The sequence below is a fragment of the Calidris pugnax genome, unplaced genomic scaffold, assembly GCF_001431845.1.
Source record: "Calidris pugnax isolate Ruff unplaced genomic scaffold, ASM143184v1 scaffold219, whole genome shotgun sequence".
Classification (NCBI taxonomy): Eukaryota; Metazoa; Chordata; class Aves; order Charadriiformes; family Scolopacidae; genus Calidris; species Calidris pugnax.
The window spans coordinates 3,883,499-3,906,378 of record NW_015094507.1 but is presented as its reverse complement, the minus strand read 5'-3'; the positions used below and the strand labels follow the sequence as shown (position 1 = coordinate 3,906,378).

General features: G+C 46.6%; 1 protein-coding gene across 1 annotated transcript in view; it reads right to left on the bottom strand.

Moving 5' to 3' along the window:
- The window catches only part of ARHGEF33 (Rho guanine nucleotide exchange factor 33), a 28,686-nt gene extending 6,894 nt beyond the window's left edge, over positions 1-21,792 (bottom strand). The window contains exons 1-13 of the mRNA XM_014964485.1: positions 21,666-21,792; positions 18,277-18,326; positions 12,126-12,290; positions 10,420-10,541; positions 9,366-9,508; positions 7,975-8,034; positions 6,601-6,816; positions 5,862-5,991; positions 4,415-4,547; positions 3,142-3,225; positions 2,163-2,246; positions 1,266-1,414; positions 213-371 (exon numbers count right to left, since the gene is read on the bottom strand). Coding sequence (XP_014819971.1) covers positions 213-371; positions 1,266-1,414; positions 2,163-2,246; positions 3,142-3,225; positions 4,415-4,547; positions 5,862-5,991; positions 6,601-6,816; positions 7,975-8,034; positions 9,366-9,508; positions 10,420-10,541; positions 12,126-12,290; positions 18,277-18,326; positions 21,666-21,687 — 1,517 coding nt within the window. The 5' untranslated portion in view covers positions 21,688-21,792. The remainder of the gene's footprint in view (positions 1-212; positions 372-1,265; positions 1,415-2,162; positions 2,247-3,141; positions 3,226-4,414; positions 4,548-5,861; positions 5,992-6,600; positions 6,817-7,974; positions 8,035-9,365; positions 9,509-10,419; positions 10,542-12,125; positions 12,291-18,276; positions 18,327-21,665) is intronic.
- Between the last annotated feature and the right edge of the window lie 1,088 nt (positions 21,793-22,880).

Genomic DNA, 22,880 nt, shown 5'->3' with positions numbered 1-22,880 from the left:
AGAAGGGGACTTCACACCCTCCCTGGGTTCCTACATGTAAGCCACATGGCAGTGGATAGCAGGAAGGAGCCAGCTCTGCATTTCTCTACAGGTATACAAGGAGTAGTCTTGGAAATAGCAGTCTGTAACTGCCTAGTGTCACTGCCATAGTATGTGTGAGGAGAGAGTTTTCAGCCTACTTTGAAAGCCTTCTACTAGGACAATAGGCTTACGGGGTTGGCGTGCCAGAGGAGGGTGCTGGTGGAAACGACTGTATTGTCTCTTCAGAGTGGATCCCGCTGTCCCGAATAGATGTTGCACTGGGTGTTGGAGAAACCTCTTGGCTTGTACACTGAGAGGTGAGACCTTTGTACAGCTTCACCAGGGATGACCTGAGGGAGGAGAAATCCATCGTCGTGCTAAGAAATAAGGCAGGGAATGAGCACGAGCATGTAGAATCACAGAAAACAGGGCTGGGAGGGACCTTAATATTCCCATTCATCTCTTCCCACCCCAAGAAAAGACCTGTTCCACTTAGTCTGTCCCAGCCAGCAGGGCGTCCTGCTTTCTGTCCTGTTCTTAACGCCTCTCCTGATAGCAGTCCCTCCCCAGCAGTCTGCTCCAGCCCTTTACCACCCTCCATATGTGGAAGCTTTCCTTGAAGTTTGATCTTGTCCTACTCCCCCAGTGAATCATCACAAGGAGCAAAGGCAACCAGATTTTTATTTTAGTAAAGTCGTGATTTCAAGGAACTTTTCTGAACCACAACTTTAGAATCTATATTCAGGGTCATTTCCATCACAGTTTATCTCCAACACATTATTGGAGGCTTTTGTTTCTCCCACCCAACTCCCCCAGTAAAATAAAATAACATTATTCTTTCACAGTCTTAGCCTATGAGGGCTTCAGGCAACAGACCTGGCATTCACCAGGGCCCCAAGCTGCCAAAACAGTCCCCATGTGTTCTCCCACTGGAGAGTGACTTTGCTGTCACTTTAAGGAATCAAATGTTCCCAGGAAACACGTGACTGCTATGTATAGAAGAATTAAATTGATTTTCCTTTCACTCTTGGAGTTAGACACAAGGGCCCACCCCAAATCTGACCTCAGTTTGGAGGACAAATGCCAATAGTGGGCCTTCTCCAGTATTCATATGCAAAGGGATTTGTTTTATTTCAACAGAGCAACGTGCCTGATCTTGTCTGCACCTAAAGCCCCTGTTTCCAGGCTTCCCCCACACCTCCCTTTCCCTGGTGATAGAGAGAAAGAGCTGATGTTGTGCTTACTTCTTCAGCTTTTTCCTCTTCTGTATAAGCAGGTCTTCATTGCATTGGAAGAGGAGGCTATAGTGTGAGATGAAAACCCGGAGGCGCTGCACACACACCAGCAGCAGGTAATAGTCAGGATGCTCTTGCTCCGTGAACTTCAGGACATTCTGGGGCACAGAGGAGAGCAGGCTGTTTGGAGGGTGTCCTAAACCCTTCTGGGGAGAAGGTGCTATTGGGACGATGGATTAGTGCTCTGGACTGTCCATAGCACAGCACTGTGGGAGCTTTTCTAGGTAGCACCAGTTTCTGCATGACTTTGATGGGGCCTGCCTCCTACTGCTCCAGTGCAAATACGCAAGTAACCACTGTAAATGTAGTCATGGAATGTGTGGGTGATGCACCGTTTGAGTTTAGCATTGGATAAATAAACCAATCTCTTGTTTTTATAGGGCTTGCTTTCTGTGTCATTTGCCTTGTCTGAAATGTTTCAGCTAACCATCCTGAGAACGAGAACTCTTTTTATCAGCAAGCTCTGTATAGGAAAGGTTGTTGGGCCTTAGGAGCCTCTAGCCCTCTGAGTCTCTCAACTAACAGGCATGTGGACCACTCAGCAAAGAGGCCAGTTCTGTTACGGGAGTTAGGTTGGAGCTCACAGTAGAGCAGCAGAGCTTTTGGCTTCCCAGGGGACAAAAGTTAGTTCTGTCAGGCCAAATGGAGAAATTGCCAAATAGAAGCAAGATTCAGGTGAAAATGATGAAAATTAAGCCATTCTCAGCTGGTTTCCCTTTCAAAGGTTTTTTTCACAGCGCCCACTGGGTTAGCCAGAAGCACTACAGGCCTGAATACTAGCTCTGAGTTAAAAGCCACATGTTGTGATAAGAGTTCAACAAGACAGGTTCCATCCTGGGGCCCTACCTGTAGATGAATAAGGTATTCAGGGATTCGCTGGACTATATGGAAGAACAAAATGTAGAGGTCAGACTTGATTTCTTCTTCTACCTGAAATAGAGAAAGCAACTTCAGAGTCTCTCCCCCCCACAGAACATGTCTGCTTCCAAATGTTTCTGTGGTTTAATGAGTAGTTATGCTGTAAGTACTTAAAACAGTTCACACGCGCATGCCAGTCAAGTGGCAGTTGTGGTGATAGTACACGGGTCTTCATCTTACTTCTGGAAGGGATATTTGCAAGTCCTTCCACCACCAATACTAGTCCTGAGGATGAAATTCCTTAGTTTGAGGATTATCTAGGAGGGACACTTAGCCTAAGTAAGTAGGGATGCACTAGTTAAATTTCACTGAAACCCCAGATAGGTGCTGTTGTTCAGAATTAAGTTCTTAGTTTAGGCCTGAATTAGGCCTGAATTAGGCCTGAATGAATTGAACAAGATGAGATTTACTTCTAAGTTTAAATGCCTTGGAAGTGAGCTAGTGTGGTTTAGTTATTGCACTTTAAAACTACCTTTATATTTAACTTTCATAGTTTAAACCAAGAATCAAGGGTGTGAGACCGAATACCTGAAGCTGGACAGTAGAGACTGTTTTCTCTCTAAAGCACTTAGAGCCTCACTCTTGGTCTCCCTGTTTGGATAAGTCCTCCATTTTCCAGGAGCCACTGTTTGCCTGGGACAGGTCTGGATAGCATGTACATAGGCAAGCTTTCTGGGAGGTTTGATCTGAGACATTATTTCATGTCGCAGCAGAAATATAGCTTGGGTTACACACATTGATGAATGCATTAAAGCTGCCTCTTCTAGGTGCATGCCAAGGAAACTGGCATTTGGTAACAGAACAAGTGGATTGGCAGAGAAGAGTCCTATCGTGGGCAGGCATAACAGGAAAAGATCCAGGCTTGTATGTTGCCATTATGTGTCTGTGAAGCAGGCAGGAAGTTTACCTCCTTCAGGATCACCACGTGGATCAGAGAGATGCATTCTGGCAGGTCCCGCAGGTAAGCAACATAGTAGTCCAGAAAATTATTCTTACAAATGGAAAAAAGAAAATAATAAAGAAACTTAAGAGAGATTTTTGGTCACAGCCAGCCAGAACAGGAAATTGTTGATTCTCCATCATCACTCCTGTGAGCAGAGCTGCTGTGTGAAGCTTTCAGGGTGTGGGATCTCACAGAATCATAGAATGGTTTAGTTTGGAAAGGACCTTAAATATCAATTAGTTCCAACCCCCTGCCATGGGCGGGGACACCTCCCACTAGACCAGATTGCTCAAAGCTCCATCCTACCTGGTCTTGAATACTTCAAGGGATGGGGCCTCAACAGCTTCCCTGGGCAACCTGGGCCAGTGTCTCACCACCCTCATAGTGAAAAATTCCTTCCTGAGATCTCATCTAAATCTCCCCTCTTTCAGTTTAAAGCCATTGGCCCTGTCACTACATGCCCTTGTAAAAAGTCCCTCTCCAGCTTCTTGTAGGTAGGACACTGGAAGGCTGCTATAAGGTCTCCCTGAGCCTTCTCTTCTCCAGGCTGAACAACCCCACCTCTCTCAGTCTGTCTTCTCAAGAAAGACTGTTTAATAAATTGTGTTCAGCTGTTGAGCACAGTATCTAAAGCTTTATAGCAGTTGGAAAGAGTAGAGAGGCTGAGGAGGAAGAAGCTTTTCTTATTTAAGACTCTTAAAATTTATAAAGCATCAGATGAGTTTTTAGATATCCTTCCAGGAGAGGTCCCACTGCTCACCAGCATTGAGCAGACCTTCACCCTGAGAAGATGCTGTTTTACCTAGGGCTACAAACCACATAGGATAAGGGGCCTGCCCACCCACTTGTCATAACTCTGAGCAAAGTATATTGGGAAAGAGGAGCATAAGAAACATGCTCTTTTTGCATCCTCGCTGTGAATACACGTGTCCAAGCTGTCATGGCTCATGTATGGCTCCTGCAACAGTCTACATCTCATGCATTTATTATATGGCTTGTGCTATATAGCTGCATGCCCCCAGGTGGGTCTGGCATGTGGGCTCCCGGACCAAACAAGTACTACAATACAGGGGTTACCATGCACCAGGACTCTGCTCAAAGGAGGCTGGCTGAAAGGCCTTTCCATAGCCACAGCTTCACAGCACAGACCCTCTGCTGCACAGTATCTCCACCCACCTGTAAGCCGTCAGCACAACATGAATCACAACAGATTTGTCCAGAGAGGTCTGTAACATACCTCATCATTTGTTAACTTCAGGAAGATGTCTCCTAGGATCCCTTGTCGTGGCCAGCTCAGAACTCGCTCCTGTAGAGCGTGAAGTAAATCGACATGCTGCTGGACCAGGTACCGCAAAGAGTTGGGGAAGAAACTGAAGGGAGATGATATCAGACTGGTTACACAGAGCAGAAACTCAGCCCCAAGTGCGTACTGCTGAAGTGTGCATTCTCAGGTGGTCAGCACAGGCTTGCTTTAAACATGGGTATTATTAACTACTTTTATTGGAGTCCTGACAGCACAAGGAGGTCCTGTTTTGGCTGCTATGTACATGCTGGTACGCCCTCTGGTAGGGTATTACTACAGTGTTTTGAAGGTTTCTTAGGCTGGCTCCCTAGTGCATTGTGTAGCTGACCGGAATCTGCTGAACTAAAAGGCCTGAGGCAACACTGCTGTGGCTAATGAAGCAGGACCTTGGTCCTGAGCCATCCCTCCTGAGCTTGGAGGAGAGCTCCCCAGCTTTGTATATTGTCTTATTTGTCAGGCCCTTTAACAAGCTAGGCCTTTGATGCAGAGCTAGTCAAAATGTGCTACTGCCTTTCTGTCATTTTATGCTGATTTAATCCAGAATCAGAGTGAAGATATCAAATATTGAAATATTTTTCCAGATGGAAAGGTCCCAAGGAAAAATAGTAAAAATAAAACTCACTTTGCACTATCATGCTTCAGTTTGAACTGTGTGTGTTGTGTAACTGTTTAAATGAGTCCGTGTCAGCCCATATACCACATGTCCCACACTGGATTTCTATCAAGTGACTCTGTGGATGTGGGACTCCCTAGGGACAGTGGAAAGAGACAAAAAAGAGAGAGCTAGCAAGGACTGGGCTACCCAGATGTGCTTACAGGCTGTGAACTCCCAGGCCAAAGCTGAGTGAATGGGGAGAGCTGTAGGAATTATCCCCCCCTGGGAACTAATATAGCTGCCAAGGGGCCTCTGCAAAGAGCTGGGTTTAACTGCTAAGCCAAGTCACTCCTGTTGGTCTTGTATCTGTGTGTATCTGTATATATATGTCTGATATATACAGATGTGTGTGTCTTTATATATCAGTACCTGACGGATGGCAGCCACTAGCAGTTTCTAGAGCTGGAGCTGTGGACTGGGAGAAGCAGGCAGTGAATGTACCACGCTTTGTTCCCACCCAAGCAGGTGGCATGCGAAAGAAGAATAGGAGACTGAAGTGCTGTAGTAGTGAAACAGTTTGGGATGCAAGGAGGACAAGATGCAAGGACAGGCAGAAAAGTCTTTAACCAAAGCAAAAGCCTTCCAGTGCCTCCAATTTTCAACTAGAAATAAGCTCTAAGTGTTCAAAGATCACTGTGTGGATGAAAGAAAAGTGGGAGAGAGGATGATGCAGAAAGAATATTGACTGGACGAAACTCCCCAAGAGAGCACACTAAAATCAAATACCTTCTCTCTTTGGTGCTTCTTTTCACATCTGGCCCTTGCAATGTCGCCTTGATCTTCAGGATTAGGGAAAGGTTAATAACATATTTCCTTTCTGACTCCAGCAGCTCCAAAGCGATGTTCTGCCTTTTGGCTTCCAGAAGATAAAGTTTAAAAATAAGGAAATGCTGACCTCAAGGACAGCCAGTTAGACTGATGATCTGGCATTAAATAATTAGAGAAACTGTTGAAAAGTGACACCAATATCTCGTCTTTGTGTGTTTACTTTCCCCAAAATATAAAATTCTAGCCTGATGTTACAGCATGCCCCAGCCACTATTTGCTAAGAAAGCTCCAAAGGAAATGTGTTTTCCCCTATGAATACCATTTTTTCTAACAATAACAAAACAAGCAATCAAAGGCAAAACAACTCATACCAAGGATTCACATCCAGTTTCCTACAGAATGAGTATTTTTCACCCGATTAAGCAACTACACTGTGACAACCCCATCAGTACTCTGAACTGCCAGGTCTTGGAAAAGAGAATGCATGCCCTGGGTGCAGAATGATTGTGTCAATGGCACAGACCAGCAAATACAAAGGCCAGAAATCTTGGCTACTGAGGCCCTGAGATATCCCCCCCCTAACAGGAGAAACTGGCTTATGTGTCTCCCTCTGTAGAAGCTGATTACCAACCAGCTCACACCAGATATGCATACAGCTTTGTGCCTCTCTAGCCAGAGTTTCCCACTCTGTCCTTACCAGCCAAAGAGGGCTCACATATAATGTTGTCTGCTGAGCTGTATCTGCTTTGGCCCACATCTTTCCCTCTCTCTGGTTGCTCTTTGGAAATGTATTCATCTCCCCAGTCCTTGGTGTCTTTGGGCTGCTTCCATACTGTTGACGGCAGATGTGCTTTCGGCTGCCCCTCCGTTGCCAAGGAAGGCTTGAGGCTGTCATCTGTCTCTATGGTTGCTCCTGCAATGACAAACAGCCATACAGATCTTGAAACTTCAGTTGACAGGTTATGCTACAGCAGGCAGTTCACCTGCATTATCATACATTTGAAGTACTGGAAGGAGAGTTTGAACCATTCTCTGTGCTTCAGAAGGGCTGTAGCTTCGTGAATTTACAAACAGAAGTGCAGTTGGCAAGCACTTTTGCAGAACAAGGTTTTCACTCTTCCAACATCTATTTTCAGGCCAAATAAGTTCCTGAATTTGGTGCACATTAAAAAAGAAAAAACCTATTCCAAGAATGGTTGCACTTTGCGGCTTTGAGACGCTTTAGAACTTGGTAATACAACACTGGCAGGTACTGTAGAAACATAAAGTATTATCAAAATTTGCATTTAAGTGCCATTCTCAATGGATGTAACCTGTCATGGCTTTTAAAATTTTTGTTAGTATGATGTGATTATACACAGCAGCAGGACTGATAGTCTGAGGCTAGTAAATCACAGAGAAGGTAGGGGAGGGTGCAGGTGCTTCAGAGCTGTTGGCCTGGAATTGCAAATACTTTGAATCTGGGTTGCAATTAAGCATTTTCTGTACCTTTTGTTCTCTCTTCTTTTCAAGCAAAAGAGCCGTCTAGAACAGTGAGTGCTTCTAGGGAACGGTGCAAACGTCTAAGGGTTGTTCTTACGTGTCCTTTTGCTGTGCAGAATCCTTAATGTCCCCTTCCCATATCCTTCTCTTAGTTCTGACCAAGTTTTATTTTTGCCAGAAAAACTCCTCTATTGCTATTCAGACCTGTCTACAAGGAACCTGGAAGCTGGTGGGCTTCAGCTCACCAGTTCTACTGGTGTTTAGTCACTGCAAAAACCATCTCTTCCCAAGTGGCAAAATGGCACTCTCATTAGTCTTTGCCATATCAGTAAGCCTCAATTCTTCCTTTCTGCAAAGGCACTTAGAACCTGCGAAAGTAGCAGCAGAAAGGCTTTCCCTGCTGAATATTGTCTCTCAGGTATTTGGCACTTCAGGGATGCAGGTATGCCCTCATACCTCAACTGCAAGTATGAAAATGAAGGTACACAGAAAAGTGAAAGACATTTCTGTGAAATGCATTCCCAGTAAAGCAAGCACTCTAATTGAATCATTGTCCTACCTTTTTTTTGACAGTTTGATATTTTCCTACCTGGACCTGCTACAACTTTCACACTTCCTTCTGCCATTGGCATGATCCTGGTGTCAGACACTGTTGAAGAACAAAGGGAAACTTTAGAAGAGAAGACAGCAGACCTCCTCCTGCCAAGCCTAGCCAGTATGGTTAGATCTTCCAGTTAGGGGGATCAGTATGGTTAGATCCTCCTTTCACATTTTTACTATGGAAACATCCCTGTTAGATCCCCAATAAGGAGGATCTTTAGTGTTGTGGCTCTTGTTGTTGTCTTTGTTGCAGCAGCACCTGCAGGCAGGCTAATGTAGGGGGGGTCACTGTTGTGCTTGGTGCTGTATGACTGTGGTGGAAGTCTTGGCTTGTCCTTGCTCGGTAGATGCATGTTGGATAGAAGGCACCTAAGCAGGAGGAACAAGAGCATACAGAGACACGACTGCCATTTTGGGTAGAAAGCAGCTTATTGAAGAGCGGAGGGGTGAACTGGAAAGAAAGGGGCAATGGGCGAAGTGGGTGAGAGAGGTGGGTGTGCAAGAGGGATGTGAGGGAGCAGGCTAACATACCACCTCAGAGTAGGGCAGAGGGGGCCATGACCAGTTGGATTCTGAGCCAGAGTAGAAAACAGCACATGATTTTCATCCAATCTCTGCCCCTGCTGACATTTTAAATGTATATGTTTTTAGTGTCTTCCTATCTGAACAGCAAGAGGCTGATAGACCGGTTTAGACTCCCAAAGTTAAATATAGAAAAAAAGGCTCTGGTCCAACACTTTTTCTTTGATTTCAACCTTCACAACTGTTTGGCAGTTGACAGTGATTTCCTGGTCAAAGTGTAACCCTAATACCATTAGGTAGGAGCTTCTGCAGCTAACAAGGGGCAGTGATTCTCCTAGCCATATGTATATGCAGGGAGTAGTGACACTAGTAGCCTTGTGCATATATATGTCCCCTTGTCAAATCAACCACTTGTATGGCCCCTTAATAACACCAGGTGTTCTCTGTCAGCCCAGACACTCTGATCCTCCTTTCTGTGCCCTGTTCACAAGTGAAACAAATCCAAAGGTTGTAGTGTTCCTATCAGGGTCTCCTTGTTTCCTGCACCACTAGCGTTACAGGGAAGAAGATCCAGCCTGTTTCCCTTTCCTTGGAGGAGGTCCCAAGCAATGGCTTTTGGGACCACATTCACAGTGCAGCATCTCCTGAACCCAGGCCAGCACCGAGGCTGCAGTCCTGAGACACTGTACCGAGGTGCGTGCATAGACCCAGGAGCAGTGCTGCTGAGGGGAGCACCCCTGTTCTCTTTTTGTGCTGCTGCCACCTGAGGAAAACTTGGATTCCTGTTACCCTAGCGACATTTTTCTGAATTCTTTTTTTCCTGAGGAAGGCACTGCATTTTCCTATTCTACTTCTTACCTTTTTCATAAGTCACATTGTGTAAAAGACTTGTAAAATCTTCATTGATCAGCACAGGTTCTGGGAGGTTAATCGATCGAAATGGGCTGCCCTGGAGAGGTGTAGGCACTGTCTGTGATCCATGATCATCTTTCTGTGCTCTTCTGTACAAATACAAAGAATGAGACAGTTGGAAAGTATGAATGCTGCAGGTGAAGCTCCTACACTACAGTTGTGGCAGGCACCAATGTAAGTACAAGCACAGAGTCAGAAGTAGGACAACTCCAGCAGAGATGAGTAAATAAGTTGGCTTTGATGGAATTGGCTTCAATGCAGTTAATGAACGATGCTCTGGAAGTAACTTTCACTGGTTATAGGAGAAGGTTATTTCAGATCTATTCTTTTGCAGACCATTTTTCATCTAATTGAATAGCTTAAATAGCTAAGGGGCTAGCCTAGATCTGCAAAGCGTTTGCATCAAAGCAAACTGTAACACCTATCATCAAAACTGCTTTCAGAAGGAGACTAATCAGGGCCAAGGTGGATGAGCCATCTGCTTCATCACAGCAACAGTGTGGCCCAGCAGCGTGCAAACATTCTCCTGCATGACTCGGCTCAGAGAAGGCTGGTGACAGGAAAGCAGAGCACGACTGCACCATGAGGAGGCCGCTGGGTCCTGCACACTTGGAAGGGGAAACTGAAGTGCTATTGTCTGAATGGGGGTGGTTTAGCAATAGCTTGTAATGGTGAAGGCTCCTGGCTTTCAACAACATTCCTGCCCCAACATGTCTCTAGAGGTCTATGTGTTTCACCAGGTCCTGGTTTCCCTGAGGGCTGCTGGGGCTATTTTGCTGTTGAAATCCCAGTTAGGTGTTGGTGATTTTCTGCTGTATTTGCTCTATGGGATATGTGTCTAAAAGTCTGGGGTGAACTGAAGGCTAGAGTTTCTAGTAATAATCAGGATTGATACATATGTCTAGCTAGGAAAAGATTAAGAAACTAAGCTGTAAAGAAGTAAACAAAACAGACACCGCTGCTAATTAGCACTTCTGGAATCCTGGGGTTTGGGCCTTACTTAGCTTTCACTTTCCGTGATTCCCGCCGCTTCTCTTGCTGCAGCTGCTCAATTTTCTGTTGCATTTCCTCCTGCTTGGCGCTGATTTCTTCAATCATTGACTTTGCATCGCTGAGCTCCTCCTGAGAAACAGGCAAAACCACAGGATTCCCAGGGTGCCCATCAGCCTTACATAGCACAGCTTTGAATGCTGTCTGGTGTGCACTAGAGATACTTTGGGGTGCTGTGGAGAGTGGCTCTGTAATTAGACACTCTTCCTTTGAAAGTCCAGTGTGTGTAATACATGCCAGGCACAGCATGGCAATCCTTAATTCAACTACAGGCAACTCACCCAAGCCAGCGTAATGTCACATGGTTAAGGCACTGGTGGGAGATGGAGACACAGGGCTTCATCCACCACCAGTTGAAAGTACTGGGAGGACATCTGCCTTTAATGCTATTTAGAGGTGGGCCTGAGGAAGCACATTTCCCTCTGCAGCTCTCTAGCATGTGTATTCACATGTTGCACTCAAAAACCCAGTGTGATCACTCACATATGTAAGAATTTGCCAATCAGGCCTTGGAGCTGCCTTTTTAGCCTGGTTTCCTAAGGAAATGAGGCCCTCTGTAACATCCCTGTCAGCACATCCTCCCTCAGCAACCCTCGGGCCATCTCAACCAAGAGATCTCATGGATGAAGTTCCTGCAGATTTCATTAACATGAGCAGCAGGATGGAGAGAGACTCAAGAGTTTCTTGTAAATTGAAGGAGAGGGATTTTCCCCAAGCAAGGAGGTGGCTTCACTGGGAGCTCAATGTTCGGACAGTCAACATGGGCATGAGGCAGAGGGAGAGCAAGCCTTTGACCCTCCTGTTGCTCGTGTAATTCCTTGTATCTGAATTTTAAAAACCCCTTTCCCCCCCCTAACAGTGGATAACCCTTCCTCTGGTTGTTTTGAGACCTCTGCCATGTGCCCTTACACTCCTTGTTGTCTCCCTTGCTCATCTGGGACCATAGGGCTGCTTTTGCCCGGTGCCATCTGTCTCTCCCTGTCAGAGGGTCAGTAATGGGCTTTTCCTGTAAGCAGCCCTCTTTAACTTCACAAGGTATTATTGACTCAGCAAAATCCCATGGGGAAAATTTGCCATAAACAAAATTTCTCTGCCTGCCTTCTCACAGGCAGTCATCCAGTTTCTGCTTGGAGATGCTGGCAGACATTGGTTTAAAGCGTACATCAAGCCTTCTTGCTAGGCTCGCTCTCTTGTCCGTTGTCCCTCTTGGGCCAGATCAAACCAGGCAGCACTTCCTCCCAGCCACGTGGGAATGCAACTTCAAAAGGTTTTGTACGAATGCCCTGCTCCCTTGTGGCTCTGGTTCCTGCAAGAAATGCAGGAGACCCAACCCAGGGAGAGGTTATGGCAGAGTGGCCCAGCAGCAGCCTGTGAATAGGCTGTACGCTCACTGCACATGCAGCCCAGAGCAAGGGTTGCTTGCACCCAGGGTGGCTCACAGCACTTCCTCACGGCCCATCGAGAAGGCTAAGCAGGCCAAGGCATGGGTTATGTTTGGGTTGGAGTAGTCAGGGGAGACACCAGATACATCTGAAATAACTGCCAGCTCTTTTTCTTCACAGGCAGGAAGGATCGATGGAGGCAGGGGAATGCTGCCCCATGCAGCCAGAGCTAACATGACATGTATGCAGCCCGCCCGACAGGTCACACTCCTACCTTGAACGTGTTGAGGGAATTCTTCATCTCGGCCACTTTCTCTTCCATGGCACAGCGGCAGCTCTTGACCTTCTCCTCCAGGGCGTACTCGCCATGCTGAATTCGTGACAGCTCCTGCATCGCTTCTGTGAAACCCGCCTTCAACTCAGAGGCTAATGCCTGCAACTAGAGGAACCACAAAGATGGTGGGTTCAGTCCCTCCTCCCAAACGCAGGTGGCTGTGTCCCCAAGAGTCACCCGTGGATCAGAGCGGTATGAAGGCTGGGTGTAACCCATCCTGTGAGGTGCTGTCGTCTTTCTCCTCCTCTTGTCATGGCTGGGAGACATGGGGGGAGGTTTGGTCCCTGCTGCAGCCTCAGTACAGGGTAGGAGGTGTCTGTCTTGGGCAGTCAGTGTGCCCCTTTTAGAGCCAGTTTTCCCAGGCTCCCTGGCAGTTTGCAGCCTGTCAGTCTGTAGGAGAGGACAGCCTGAAACATGCCAAGGTTTGCAATAAGAGCAGCCAGATTATCAATCCCCAAAGCAGTTGAGCAATCAAGAACATGTCCATTTTTGAGCACAAAAATGCTCCTCCCCAACATGCTCATGGGGCTGGGGCTGTCCCTAGACAGGTCTAACACCTCCTTGCTCTCTAAGGGCCGTGGAGAAGCTCTGTCCCTGGTCAGCGGGCCCTTTCTAGGGAAGGAGGCAGCTCTTTAACTTGTGATGGGGAGGGAGCGGGCATACAGTGACCTAGCATCCAGTGGCACCGTGCCCACTCTCCCTGTCTTCTGTCCCTTGAGGCCCTGGCGCTGCTGGAAGAGCCCACCACCTGAGCTGGAGGCAGCCGGCTGGGAGCTGGGTGAAGCAGGAGACAGAGCAGGGCGAGCCAGGCTGGCAGAGCAAGCAGACAAGGCAGGTGTGGAGGGGGCAGCGAGGGGAGGCAGGTGGCTTGTGGAGGGCTAAGCGGGGACACCCTCTTTGGGGGTAGCTCGGGCCGGTGACCGAGCCCTCTGCTGCTGTGAGCAAGGTGCGCGATCTGCCTGCACAAAGCCCACGGCGAGGTCGCAGCCCAAGACACTTCGGTACCAGTGGTTTTTACCTTTACAACAGAAATTCGGCCTAACATCTGGTTATAAACTGAGTCCAAAACTGGAGCACTGATGGTAAGAGGACAGCCACCCCGGGGAACTCAGGCGCTTGAGTCCTGTAAATGGAGCAGAGATGGCTTCCGATACCTCGGGGCAATGGCATGCACCATCCTCCTCTGATCAAGACTGGCAGCATCTTTACAGAGAGCGTCTGCCTGACATCCCCACTCCTACCCCAGTGCTTACCCCGCAGTCCCCAGTCTGGTCTGGCTGGACACATGTTCCTAGAGCTGCCTGGGTAGGAGGAGCAGGACTGACAGGAGTTGGGAGAGGGCAGAGGGACAGAAGCCTGGGGACATCTTCCCTCTTTAGACAGTCAGCCTTGACTCCCCAAGCCAGCTGGAGCTCCCTTGGTTCAACCCTTTCACCCACCCTTCCTGGCCAGAGTGGATACCTTCCTGTGACACTCCTCTATCACAGGAATTTTCACCCCGTGACCCGTGAGTGTATCCTGAAGGGAGGGGGCTCCTTGGGGCCATAGCTGCTAGGTGAGGCAATTACTGTACTGCTTCTGATAGCCTAGGGAGGGTGAGCCAGATGGTCTCGGCATCATCAGACATCCTAATATATATGGCTGGAGAAGTGGGGGGATATAAAGTACTGCAACTGTGCAAAATGTTAATACTCCCATCCATGCTCACAGGTGCTTACCACATGTGAACACTGACATTGCCAAGGCAGAGTCTCCCCACTAGCCTGCATCAGGACTAGGCATCACACATTTTCCTCTAAGTGAAAAGGGGTGATTCATGAGATCCATCCCTTCCGATTAAAAAATGCTATCCTATGCTATCCTTTTTAGAGAACTGCTTCAGGATGGACATGTCATAGCCTCAAGGTGGAGCCATTCGGAAGCTGGCCCTGGAGATAACTCTGTTTGGGGAGAATAAACCCAAAATGAAATGTTTCTGCCTGTCCTGGCCTCCTTGGATGCTTCCAGAAGGGGGTAAACTAGACAGATCCTTTGTGAAAGGGTACAGGGGTGGGAGTTATTACTGATCTAGAGGTTTTAGAGTCAAAAACTGCCAGGCATCAGCAAAAGTCAGCAAAAAGGGACCACTTTGGTGTCCATGTGCACCGAAACGCTCTGTGAAAGCAGAGTTCAGGCAGCCAAAAGAAAGATTTGGACTAGAGGCTGGACTAAAATATCCTCTGCATCTAGGAGCAGATAGTGACTTGTTATTTTGGAGTTTTTACTGTTGGTCAATCTCTGCTTTTGCAGTCACACTGCTAGCTTAGTTTCTTTGTGTACCCTTCACAGTGCTCCAGACCTCAGCCTGGGTCTGTCCTGCTCAGTACATGCAGCTCACAGTGGCTATTTCAGACACTGAAATGCATCTTCCAGTTGCATTTCCCATTTGTGCTGTTTGATGGATGAAAGCAGCCAGCAACACCAATCAGCCACATCTGCCAGGGCTTGTATGGCTGGACATGAAGCACTGAAACCCTGAGAACTCCCTCCTCTGCTGCCCTCAGTGCTCAGAGCTTAGAAAGGAAACACAAACAGCCTTGTGGCACTGGATGCAAGTTTGATCCAAAATTGAGTGGAGTGGTTCAGGATCAACACATTATCTTTGAAGTCCTGCTAAGCGCAGTGTAGTGCTTGAGCTGTGGATTTTAGTTTAAGCTCATTTCTAGTGACAAGCTGTAAAAAAACCCCATCCTTTAAATCCCATGGGATGTTACAACAGATGGAAGCCATTGAAGCACCAGCTCATGCTTATATCTTGCCTAAGTGATTATGCCTACAGGATCAGAGAGACATTTCACAGATTTGTGACCCCCTGGAAAGTCAAGCCAATTCAGTGTTTCTAAAGTGCAACACATACCAAAAAAGAAAGAATTTATACTACCACGGAAACTTGGCAACAGCTTAGCTGTAATGTGTTTCCCTGGGTCACCTATTCATGGGAATAAATAAAGGTGAAGAGGAACACACCTTAACAACTTAAATTGGACTGCCTAATGCCTAGACGATAAATAAATCTGCACAGTCACAAGAAGTCCTTAGAACAGGTCAAAACAGCAGTCCAAGAACTGTTCAAAAAAAAGCATTTAGGCATCTAAATAACTTGGTACAAGATAGACATTTCAGCCCCTACCTGCCTTTGAAGTGTAGCCTTCAACCTGACAAAGCAAAGAAGTTAGAGATCCTGAATTATGCAACTGTAGCAGAGTTTGTCTACCTTGCGAGCCATGACTCCCATTTTACCTGCTGCCCTGTTGTTTCTCAGCTCTGTGTGGAAAAAACATGCAAGTAAAATCTCTGGCCAGACCAAGTAACTACACTGTGCTCTGTGGGTAGCTGTCCATGGGGAAATGAAGGATTCTCCTCCTCTCTTTTCATGACTCTCATAAATAGGACACTAAGAAGGAGTCACTTGTGACTCTACTTGTCCTCCAGCCCAACGGGAATATGAACTCTTGGTCAAAGTCCACTAGAGAGAGGAGCAAGTATTTCCCAACATGGAGGGCAGAACCGTGACCTTACAGAGAAGGTAACGGTGGCTAGATGGGAGGAGAAGGGAGAGATTAGAAGACATACAAGGAGCATTCCTCAGCCTGTTTTTGACTTTACTTTGCAAGAGTGGAGCTATTTATATATATATTTTATATATATATAAAAATATATGAAATGGCTGTGAAATCTCCTCCGCTGAGCCTCTACTTGTCTTACCTACTGTACTGTCCGCAAAGGGTGGACAGGACTGATGCTGCCTCCAGGACCAAAACTGCAGAGCTTCCTCATCCTCCCTCAGTGGGTTCCAGCAATTCGAGCCATTTGCAAAAGATAGTGAGCATCTCTGCAGCCTAAAGCTTTGTTCAGACTTTGAGGCAGCTGAGGGAAGATAGTCATGGCCAGGGGATGGGCATGGCTTACAGAAGGGATCAAAAGCAGAGGGCAGAGCCTGGTGAGCTGGGTTCACTGCCCTGGCTGCTGCTGAAAGTATGAGAGGGAATCCTTGTTTCCATGAGTAGCTGTGTCCTCATATGTGTCCCCCCAGCACTAGCCAGGCTGTCCAAGGCTCTCTGTCTCCAAAGGGATAGCTATTTGCCTCTGCTGCCCTTGGCAGCCGTCTAGCGTCCTTACACTAGAACAGGACCTCCTCTCATGGACCTTGAGTTAAAGCCTGTCAAAACCAGTAGAAAACAGGCTCATGCTGGAGACATATTGCACAGGAATAAATCTGCTGTTATAAATATATCCTAGAAAAGAGCAAAACCTTCTGTAGCCATGACACAGTACTGTCTGTGTTACTTCCCCCAGCTTATCTACTGTCCACCACTTTGCACATCTTCTTATGTGGCTGATCTGAAGTAAGTAAACACTGCATCATCCAAAAGAGGGCACTGCCTGAAACTAACGTGGCAGAAAGTCCAACACTTTTCACAAAGCCTGGATCTGATTTTTCTGAGTGGCATGATATATGCTTTTACCAGGGACTAACTAGTTTTTAGCACAGCTACTCACTCTTGCGTTTAAGGACAGCACTTCTACAGCCAAGCATTAGGAAGGCTTGCAGTTCCTCATAGGTGGAAAGCAGCAGAGCTGTGCTTGTTTACAGTGGTAGAGAACCTGGCCCTAGGAGTATATCCCCTATTTATATTCCTAGGCAAGGATGGTAGGAATAAAGGCAGAGCAGCAGGGTAAGGACAGAAGAGAAGGATGAAGATACTTAAAGGGGACTGCAAGCACTTACCAGTTCTTGTTTCACATTTGTGCAGCCTTTTTTTGGCTGTGGACACAGTGCAGTGTCCACAGGGCCCTCACTGAAGCAAAAGGGGACAGCCAGCTGGTGACTTTCATTTAGATGACTCATTAGGGTATCCACATGTCAGCTGGGTTTTTCTGGAAAGCAAGGTATGTGCATGGTGTTCCCAGCACACTGTCCCACCAGCGTGCTAGGTTTCCATGCATGTTGGATCCACTGTGGTGGACCCTTCAGCAATGCAGTAACAGCTCCTGCTTGGAGCTGTCTGGGTGGGAGAAGCGGATGAGACAAGAGAAGCACTGACTAGTTAATGGAAAGCAGTATCTCCTCCACTTGCCATGGGGCACTTACAAGCAATTACATGCATTAGTGTTGCAATGGTGACAAGGGAAGTTTCAAATAGTCAGGGTTTATGGTTCAGGGATATGTTTCTCTTTCAGGGTAGGGTTCCATATTGAACCAGACCAATGTTTAAAGTGCTCAAAACTGTGCTGCATTTCCTGCAGACTGGAAACGCGTAGGAAGCATCACTGTGGAAACACTGAAACTGCATCTTACAGGAAGGACGCTCCCTGGGCTGTGGTATAGACAATCTTGATTGAGTCCATGGTGGCTAACTGCAGCAAGAACGTCAACTCAAAGAATGGCCACAGAGCTCTGGAAGTCCTGATCACCTTGAGCCAACGTGGGCTCAAAGACAGCATTTCCAAGCTCCTGTCAGGGGAGCCAAAGAGAGACATGCAGCAACACTCAATGCTCTGGCCGTCCCAGCTGCTCTGCATTATCAGGCAAGAAGAGCACCCCATGGTCCAAGGAGCTGTGAGGCTGCCAGGGTAATCTGGAACCCCTCAGGAAACTTGGCCTCCTGCTAGGGAAGATACCCCCATCCCACATCAATCAATACATCCTTGTTCCAGGGACAGTTCATCGGGTTTGGTGAAAGCTCAGCAGAGCTCAGCCATGAAATCTCCCTCTGGCTCAGTGAATTGACATTCTCTAATTGGTGCTAATGATGCCACCTAGTTAATTAGCTAAGCTCACAAATCACCTGTCTAAACACAAATGGTTGTGAGCAGAAAAATTTTACGGAAGTGTCTTTTAAGATGAGGCCCAAGATGTGATATGTGTGACATTTATTCATGCAGTGATATGTGTGACATTTATTCATGCAGTGTGCACATTTTTAGTTGCCATGTTCCTTATAAGTGCCTACATTTTTCCTTCCACTGAATTTAGCTTTTTAACTACTGTTTATCTATTAGTAACTCTTTAAACTCCTGGAGATATTTAGGGCGTTTTTCTCATCTTTACCTGGGAAATCTGTGTTGCAGGGGTACTCAGAGGCACACTTTCAGTCTCTCCTGTGGGAATAAAGAACTTCAGTCAATTAAAATGACTTATAATGGTTGCTATAAATAACTGGAACAGAGTGTCTGAAGTCCCTCTTGAGGTACAAATCAGTTTTAAAGGACTCAAGTCTCACTTCAGGAGGTGTGAACACCATATTGTTTGTAAAATACACTGCAATTATGAAACAGGAATGGCTCACCTAAATCAGAGGTTAAATTCACCTAATTTGCTGTCCTGTGTCTGTCCAAAAGTTGATCCGTGCAAAGAAGTGAGAAACCTTGTACGTGCAATTAGGACTAAATTACTCCCTGTGAAGTTCAGTTCTATGTAACAGCCTTAAGTAACAGTTTTTGTCCCCTAAAGCATTACTGATCCATCTCTTTTCTGAAATTGTGAATTTTTGTCTATTATCTCCACAAAAGGCTGGTCAGATCTGTATGTTTTAAGCCCTAAGTTATATTTTGTCACAATACATTCCAAGCAGTAATCATGTCTTTCGTAACACAAAAAAAAAAATTACATCTTTTCATAAGTTTTAAATTCCTACCTTTTTGTGGCATTGTCATCCCATCTGATCTTGGAGCTAAACTTAATATTTCTGAAACAGGCTTCACTTATAGAAGAGCTTATATCTATTTTGTAGAAGTGTTTTGGACATTGCAGAGACATTATCTCTAGGCATTAATGGGTTCTTGCTTGAAACCAAAAAGTCTATATTTATTATTTCCTTTTCTAAAATTGTCTCTTCTGTGTAGAAACCTTCAATTATACAAAACAGAAATTATCACTGGTTGTGCTGCCGTTGCACTTTAAGGGAATTGCAGTCCAGTGGATATCAGTTCCCATGTTATTCCCTACGTCAGGCTCCCTGGCTGGGCTTCACTCCCAGAAAACACCATGCCACCCAGTTCCTCATCTGGATTGCCTCCCCTTGTCAATGTCACTTCATGAGGTGGGTTTTTCTCTCACTTCCAAGAATTTGCTTCACCCATCTCTGTTGTCAGTCACAGACATGACCAATGACCCCCATGCCCAATTCTATGGGCAGCCAAGCTCCCTCCTTCTATGCTGGCTGCAGATGCACAGTACTTTACCCACCTGGGCATGTAAGACCACAGAAACTCAGTCCTGCAGAGGCTTGAAAAGGTAGCAGGTGCTATGCAGTCAGAAAGTGAATGAAGTGAAAAGCTGAAGCCTGGAAGTCAGAGCTTTTACAACCTATGTTCTGATTTCTTTACCCCGAAGGGGAATATGGGTTACCGCCAAGGGCACCTATGAATTGGCCCTGTTCTGGTCTCTAGGCTTTGTCCTGATTCAGAAGAACGTGAGCAAATTCCCCAGTAACTTGCAGAAGTAAGAGGCAGAGGAGGAGAGGCCATATGCCCCTCTCTGCCCATGTGCCACCTTCTCCCTGTGCTGGCTGGTCTTGCAGCCATGGAGTTAGGTAGCAGAGTCAGACACTGACCCTCCAGGGAATATCCTCCAAGGTTCCTCCCAGAGAACACAAGGAGCAGCCAGCTGATTGGGAGAAGCAGCCATAACCCCAAATTGCCAGCTGTTTGGGGTCAAAACTCATCAGCCAGCCCACATCAAGACCCAAGTTTCATCTTTTAAATGACAGGTTGTTTTCATTTTCAGCTTTGGCCCTTGTGGGTCTTTTTTTAAAATTTATTTATTTTTTTCTCTGCAACCCCACAAACTAGAAACCAACTTTTGGCCTGAAGTGAATGATGAAGCTCTCTCACAATGCCTGGAGTTGAGACTTGAGAAGGCAGCCAGCGTGTACTGTGATCCTCCTGAATCAAGAAATCTGAGGTCCATGTCTGTTCTGATGTAAATGTTACTGCTGGAGTCTTACTGTGTGATGGTAATGACTGACCCAAAAAGAGCAAGAGGACGTGTCTTAATAGCACAGTGCAAAGCAGACGCTAGGAGGACAGGGAGATTCTGTTTTTGAATGCTGAGCTTGGTGAAGGGCTAGAGGTGTCAGGTAGGAGCATGGCACAGCAAGGAAGAGCCATGGTCTCCCCTTACATTTTCTTTGGGTGTTTTTCAATCTGATATATAACATAGAGGGCTCAATCCAAGCCCTGCAGAAGTCTGTAGGGATCTTTGATTTGGGTTTGGATTCGTATCAGTCTGTAATGTCCTTCGACACACTCAAAGTGAGGAACTGCTTCTGAACAAGACCAGAAGATGGGAGAGGATCCCTGCTACTGTGATTTTTATCTCCCACCTTTGCCGTGAGCAGAAGCACTGTCTGCACATACCCACTCAAAACCCAGACCATTTCTATAAAGTCAGTGCTAAGAGCTGGAGCAGAGGAGGCTCCTCACAGATGCACCGTGGGAAGCAAGGGGCGTTGTGGTTACCTCCCAGTTTCTGCAGTGAACATCTGCAACCCGTGGGGGCATACCAATTAATTGGAAAAAAATCTCTGAGTTAATTTCCTTTTCAGCCTGCTGTAGTGCAGGGGCCTAGGTACACAGACCTAATTTAGTCAAATTAGAATAATAGTAATAGCTAAATTAACCCTTCCCTTACCTAAGCCATGAATGAACATTGCCACCACCAAGCATCTTTTAAGAGAGAAAGAGATAGTCCAGGTTCTCTCTTAGGCTGACAGTTATGGAACACTCTTAAAGCTGCTCAGCTTGCTCCTCATAGTTTCAAGAGGTCCTCAGGTAACACAATCACCTCTGAGGTGGCAAAGCAGAGCACAATGCTGCAAGGGTTTGGGGTGGAAAGCAAGTACCACTAACCCCATGTTCCTCTGCAAAAATAACATCTAAAGCTGATAACTACTAAAAGCCTGGACCTAAAACCCCTGAGCTTTGCAGACTCTCTAGAAGTGCTGCTGACTGTAGCAGGACTGGATGCATGCAAGCAGTGTGGCCTGGATACATCTTGGTGCTTGCAAGATTGGGACTGGTGCAGGAGTCTGGGTTGTGGCACTGACATGAACAGAAACCCCTTGCAACAAAGCATCTGAGGGAGAGAAGCAGATCCTCACCACAGAGCCTTTGGGTAAGACATGGCTTTTGACAGTCAGAAGTCTCTGTATATCCAAGGCAAGAGAGGAGAACGACTTCCCACCCTAGACATGACATATGCCACAGGATTATTTTCCAGAGGGGAGAGGGAGATGTTTCTAAAATAAGAGATAAAAACTTCAAAACCCAGCTATTTCTATGAAACTAAAAGAAAACAACATTTGTCCACAGTTGCCATGGCTAAGAGATGTTCTCGGGAGGGTGGCGGGTGGCTGCCAACAGGCAGGTCATAGGAGAGCAGGTTTCTTCCTCACTGTCTTTCATGCTATCAAGAAGTGAAATAAGAGGCTGCATTACCTTCTTGTTTGTTTGAGTCCATGGCTGCTATAGGGTGTGCGTCCTTGCAGGGACTCCTGTCCTCACTCTGGAGGGTTCTGGCTGGTCACAGGGAACATCCCATGGCTTAGAGCTGCCCACATGTGAGCCCTGCGTTGGGTCAGCTGGTCTGAACCCTGAGTGCAGAAAGATGCAGAGAGGGTTTATTGAGCGGAGATGCCCAGAGTTCAGAAAACAGAGGGAAGAGGAAAGATCTGAGAGGGAATGAGGCAGCCTAAAGTTTTGTTTGGGTTCACATTGCCTCCACAAGCAGAGTGGGCACCCGTACAAACACTTTCCCTCCCAGCTGTTTGTGCTTACATGGATGGATGATTAAGAGGTACTATGTAAACCCACAATGCTCAGCAAAACACTTCTTGTTTGAACACATGTGAGAAACTGCATGTGAGAACCAATAGAAAACACAAGCAAAAGGAGATGTATTTTGAACAGGACATGAACATCTTGCATGGGTGTTCTGCATCAAAGAACCAGCTTTTTGCTATACAAAATGTCTTCCTAACTTGTGCTTAGGCCACAGAGATATTGCCTTCACAATGCTGCTGCACAATCCTGCTGGCACTTTTGGAGGCACCTTTACTGCCTCCAAAGAGAGCAGGCTCTCTGTCAGTTGTCTCTCTGACTTTTGGAGGCACAGGAGTGCTGCAAGGCACCTTGATGTGTAGAGCTGCAGCCTCTCTGGAAACCAGGGCCAACTGAGCATGGTGCTGTGCCCAAGTCACTCCCTTGGTAAAGCATCTCATCAGTCTGGTAATGGGGTTATGACCTTGGGAACAGTCTTAAGATAATGATGCTTGATTAATGACGCAGGCAGAGCTCCAGAAAAATGGATTGCACCAGCTCACACTTCTCTTATCAGCATGGGCACTGCCCCACATCCAGGCTTCCTCTCCCCAGGGTTTAATTCAAGTCTGCTTTTGTCCAGCCTTACTAGGAAACTAGGCGTGATTTAGGAGTCTAGAATAACCTCCCACCTCCATTCCTGTTTGACATACATATGCCCAAGGCTGATGTGAGTTATCATTAGCTTTGCTAATGGGATTGGAGAGGCCAGCTCCTGGCTGGGACTGGAGAAGCCTAGTGTGATGTTTTGGGGAAAGCAGGCACAGAGGAAGGCATATCGCATTAAATAGATGGGAAAGATGGGAAAGATGCAAGAGCCCCAGTGGCTTTAGG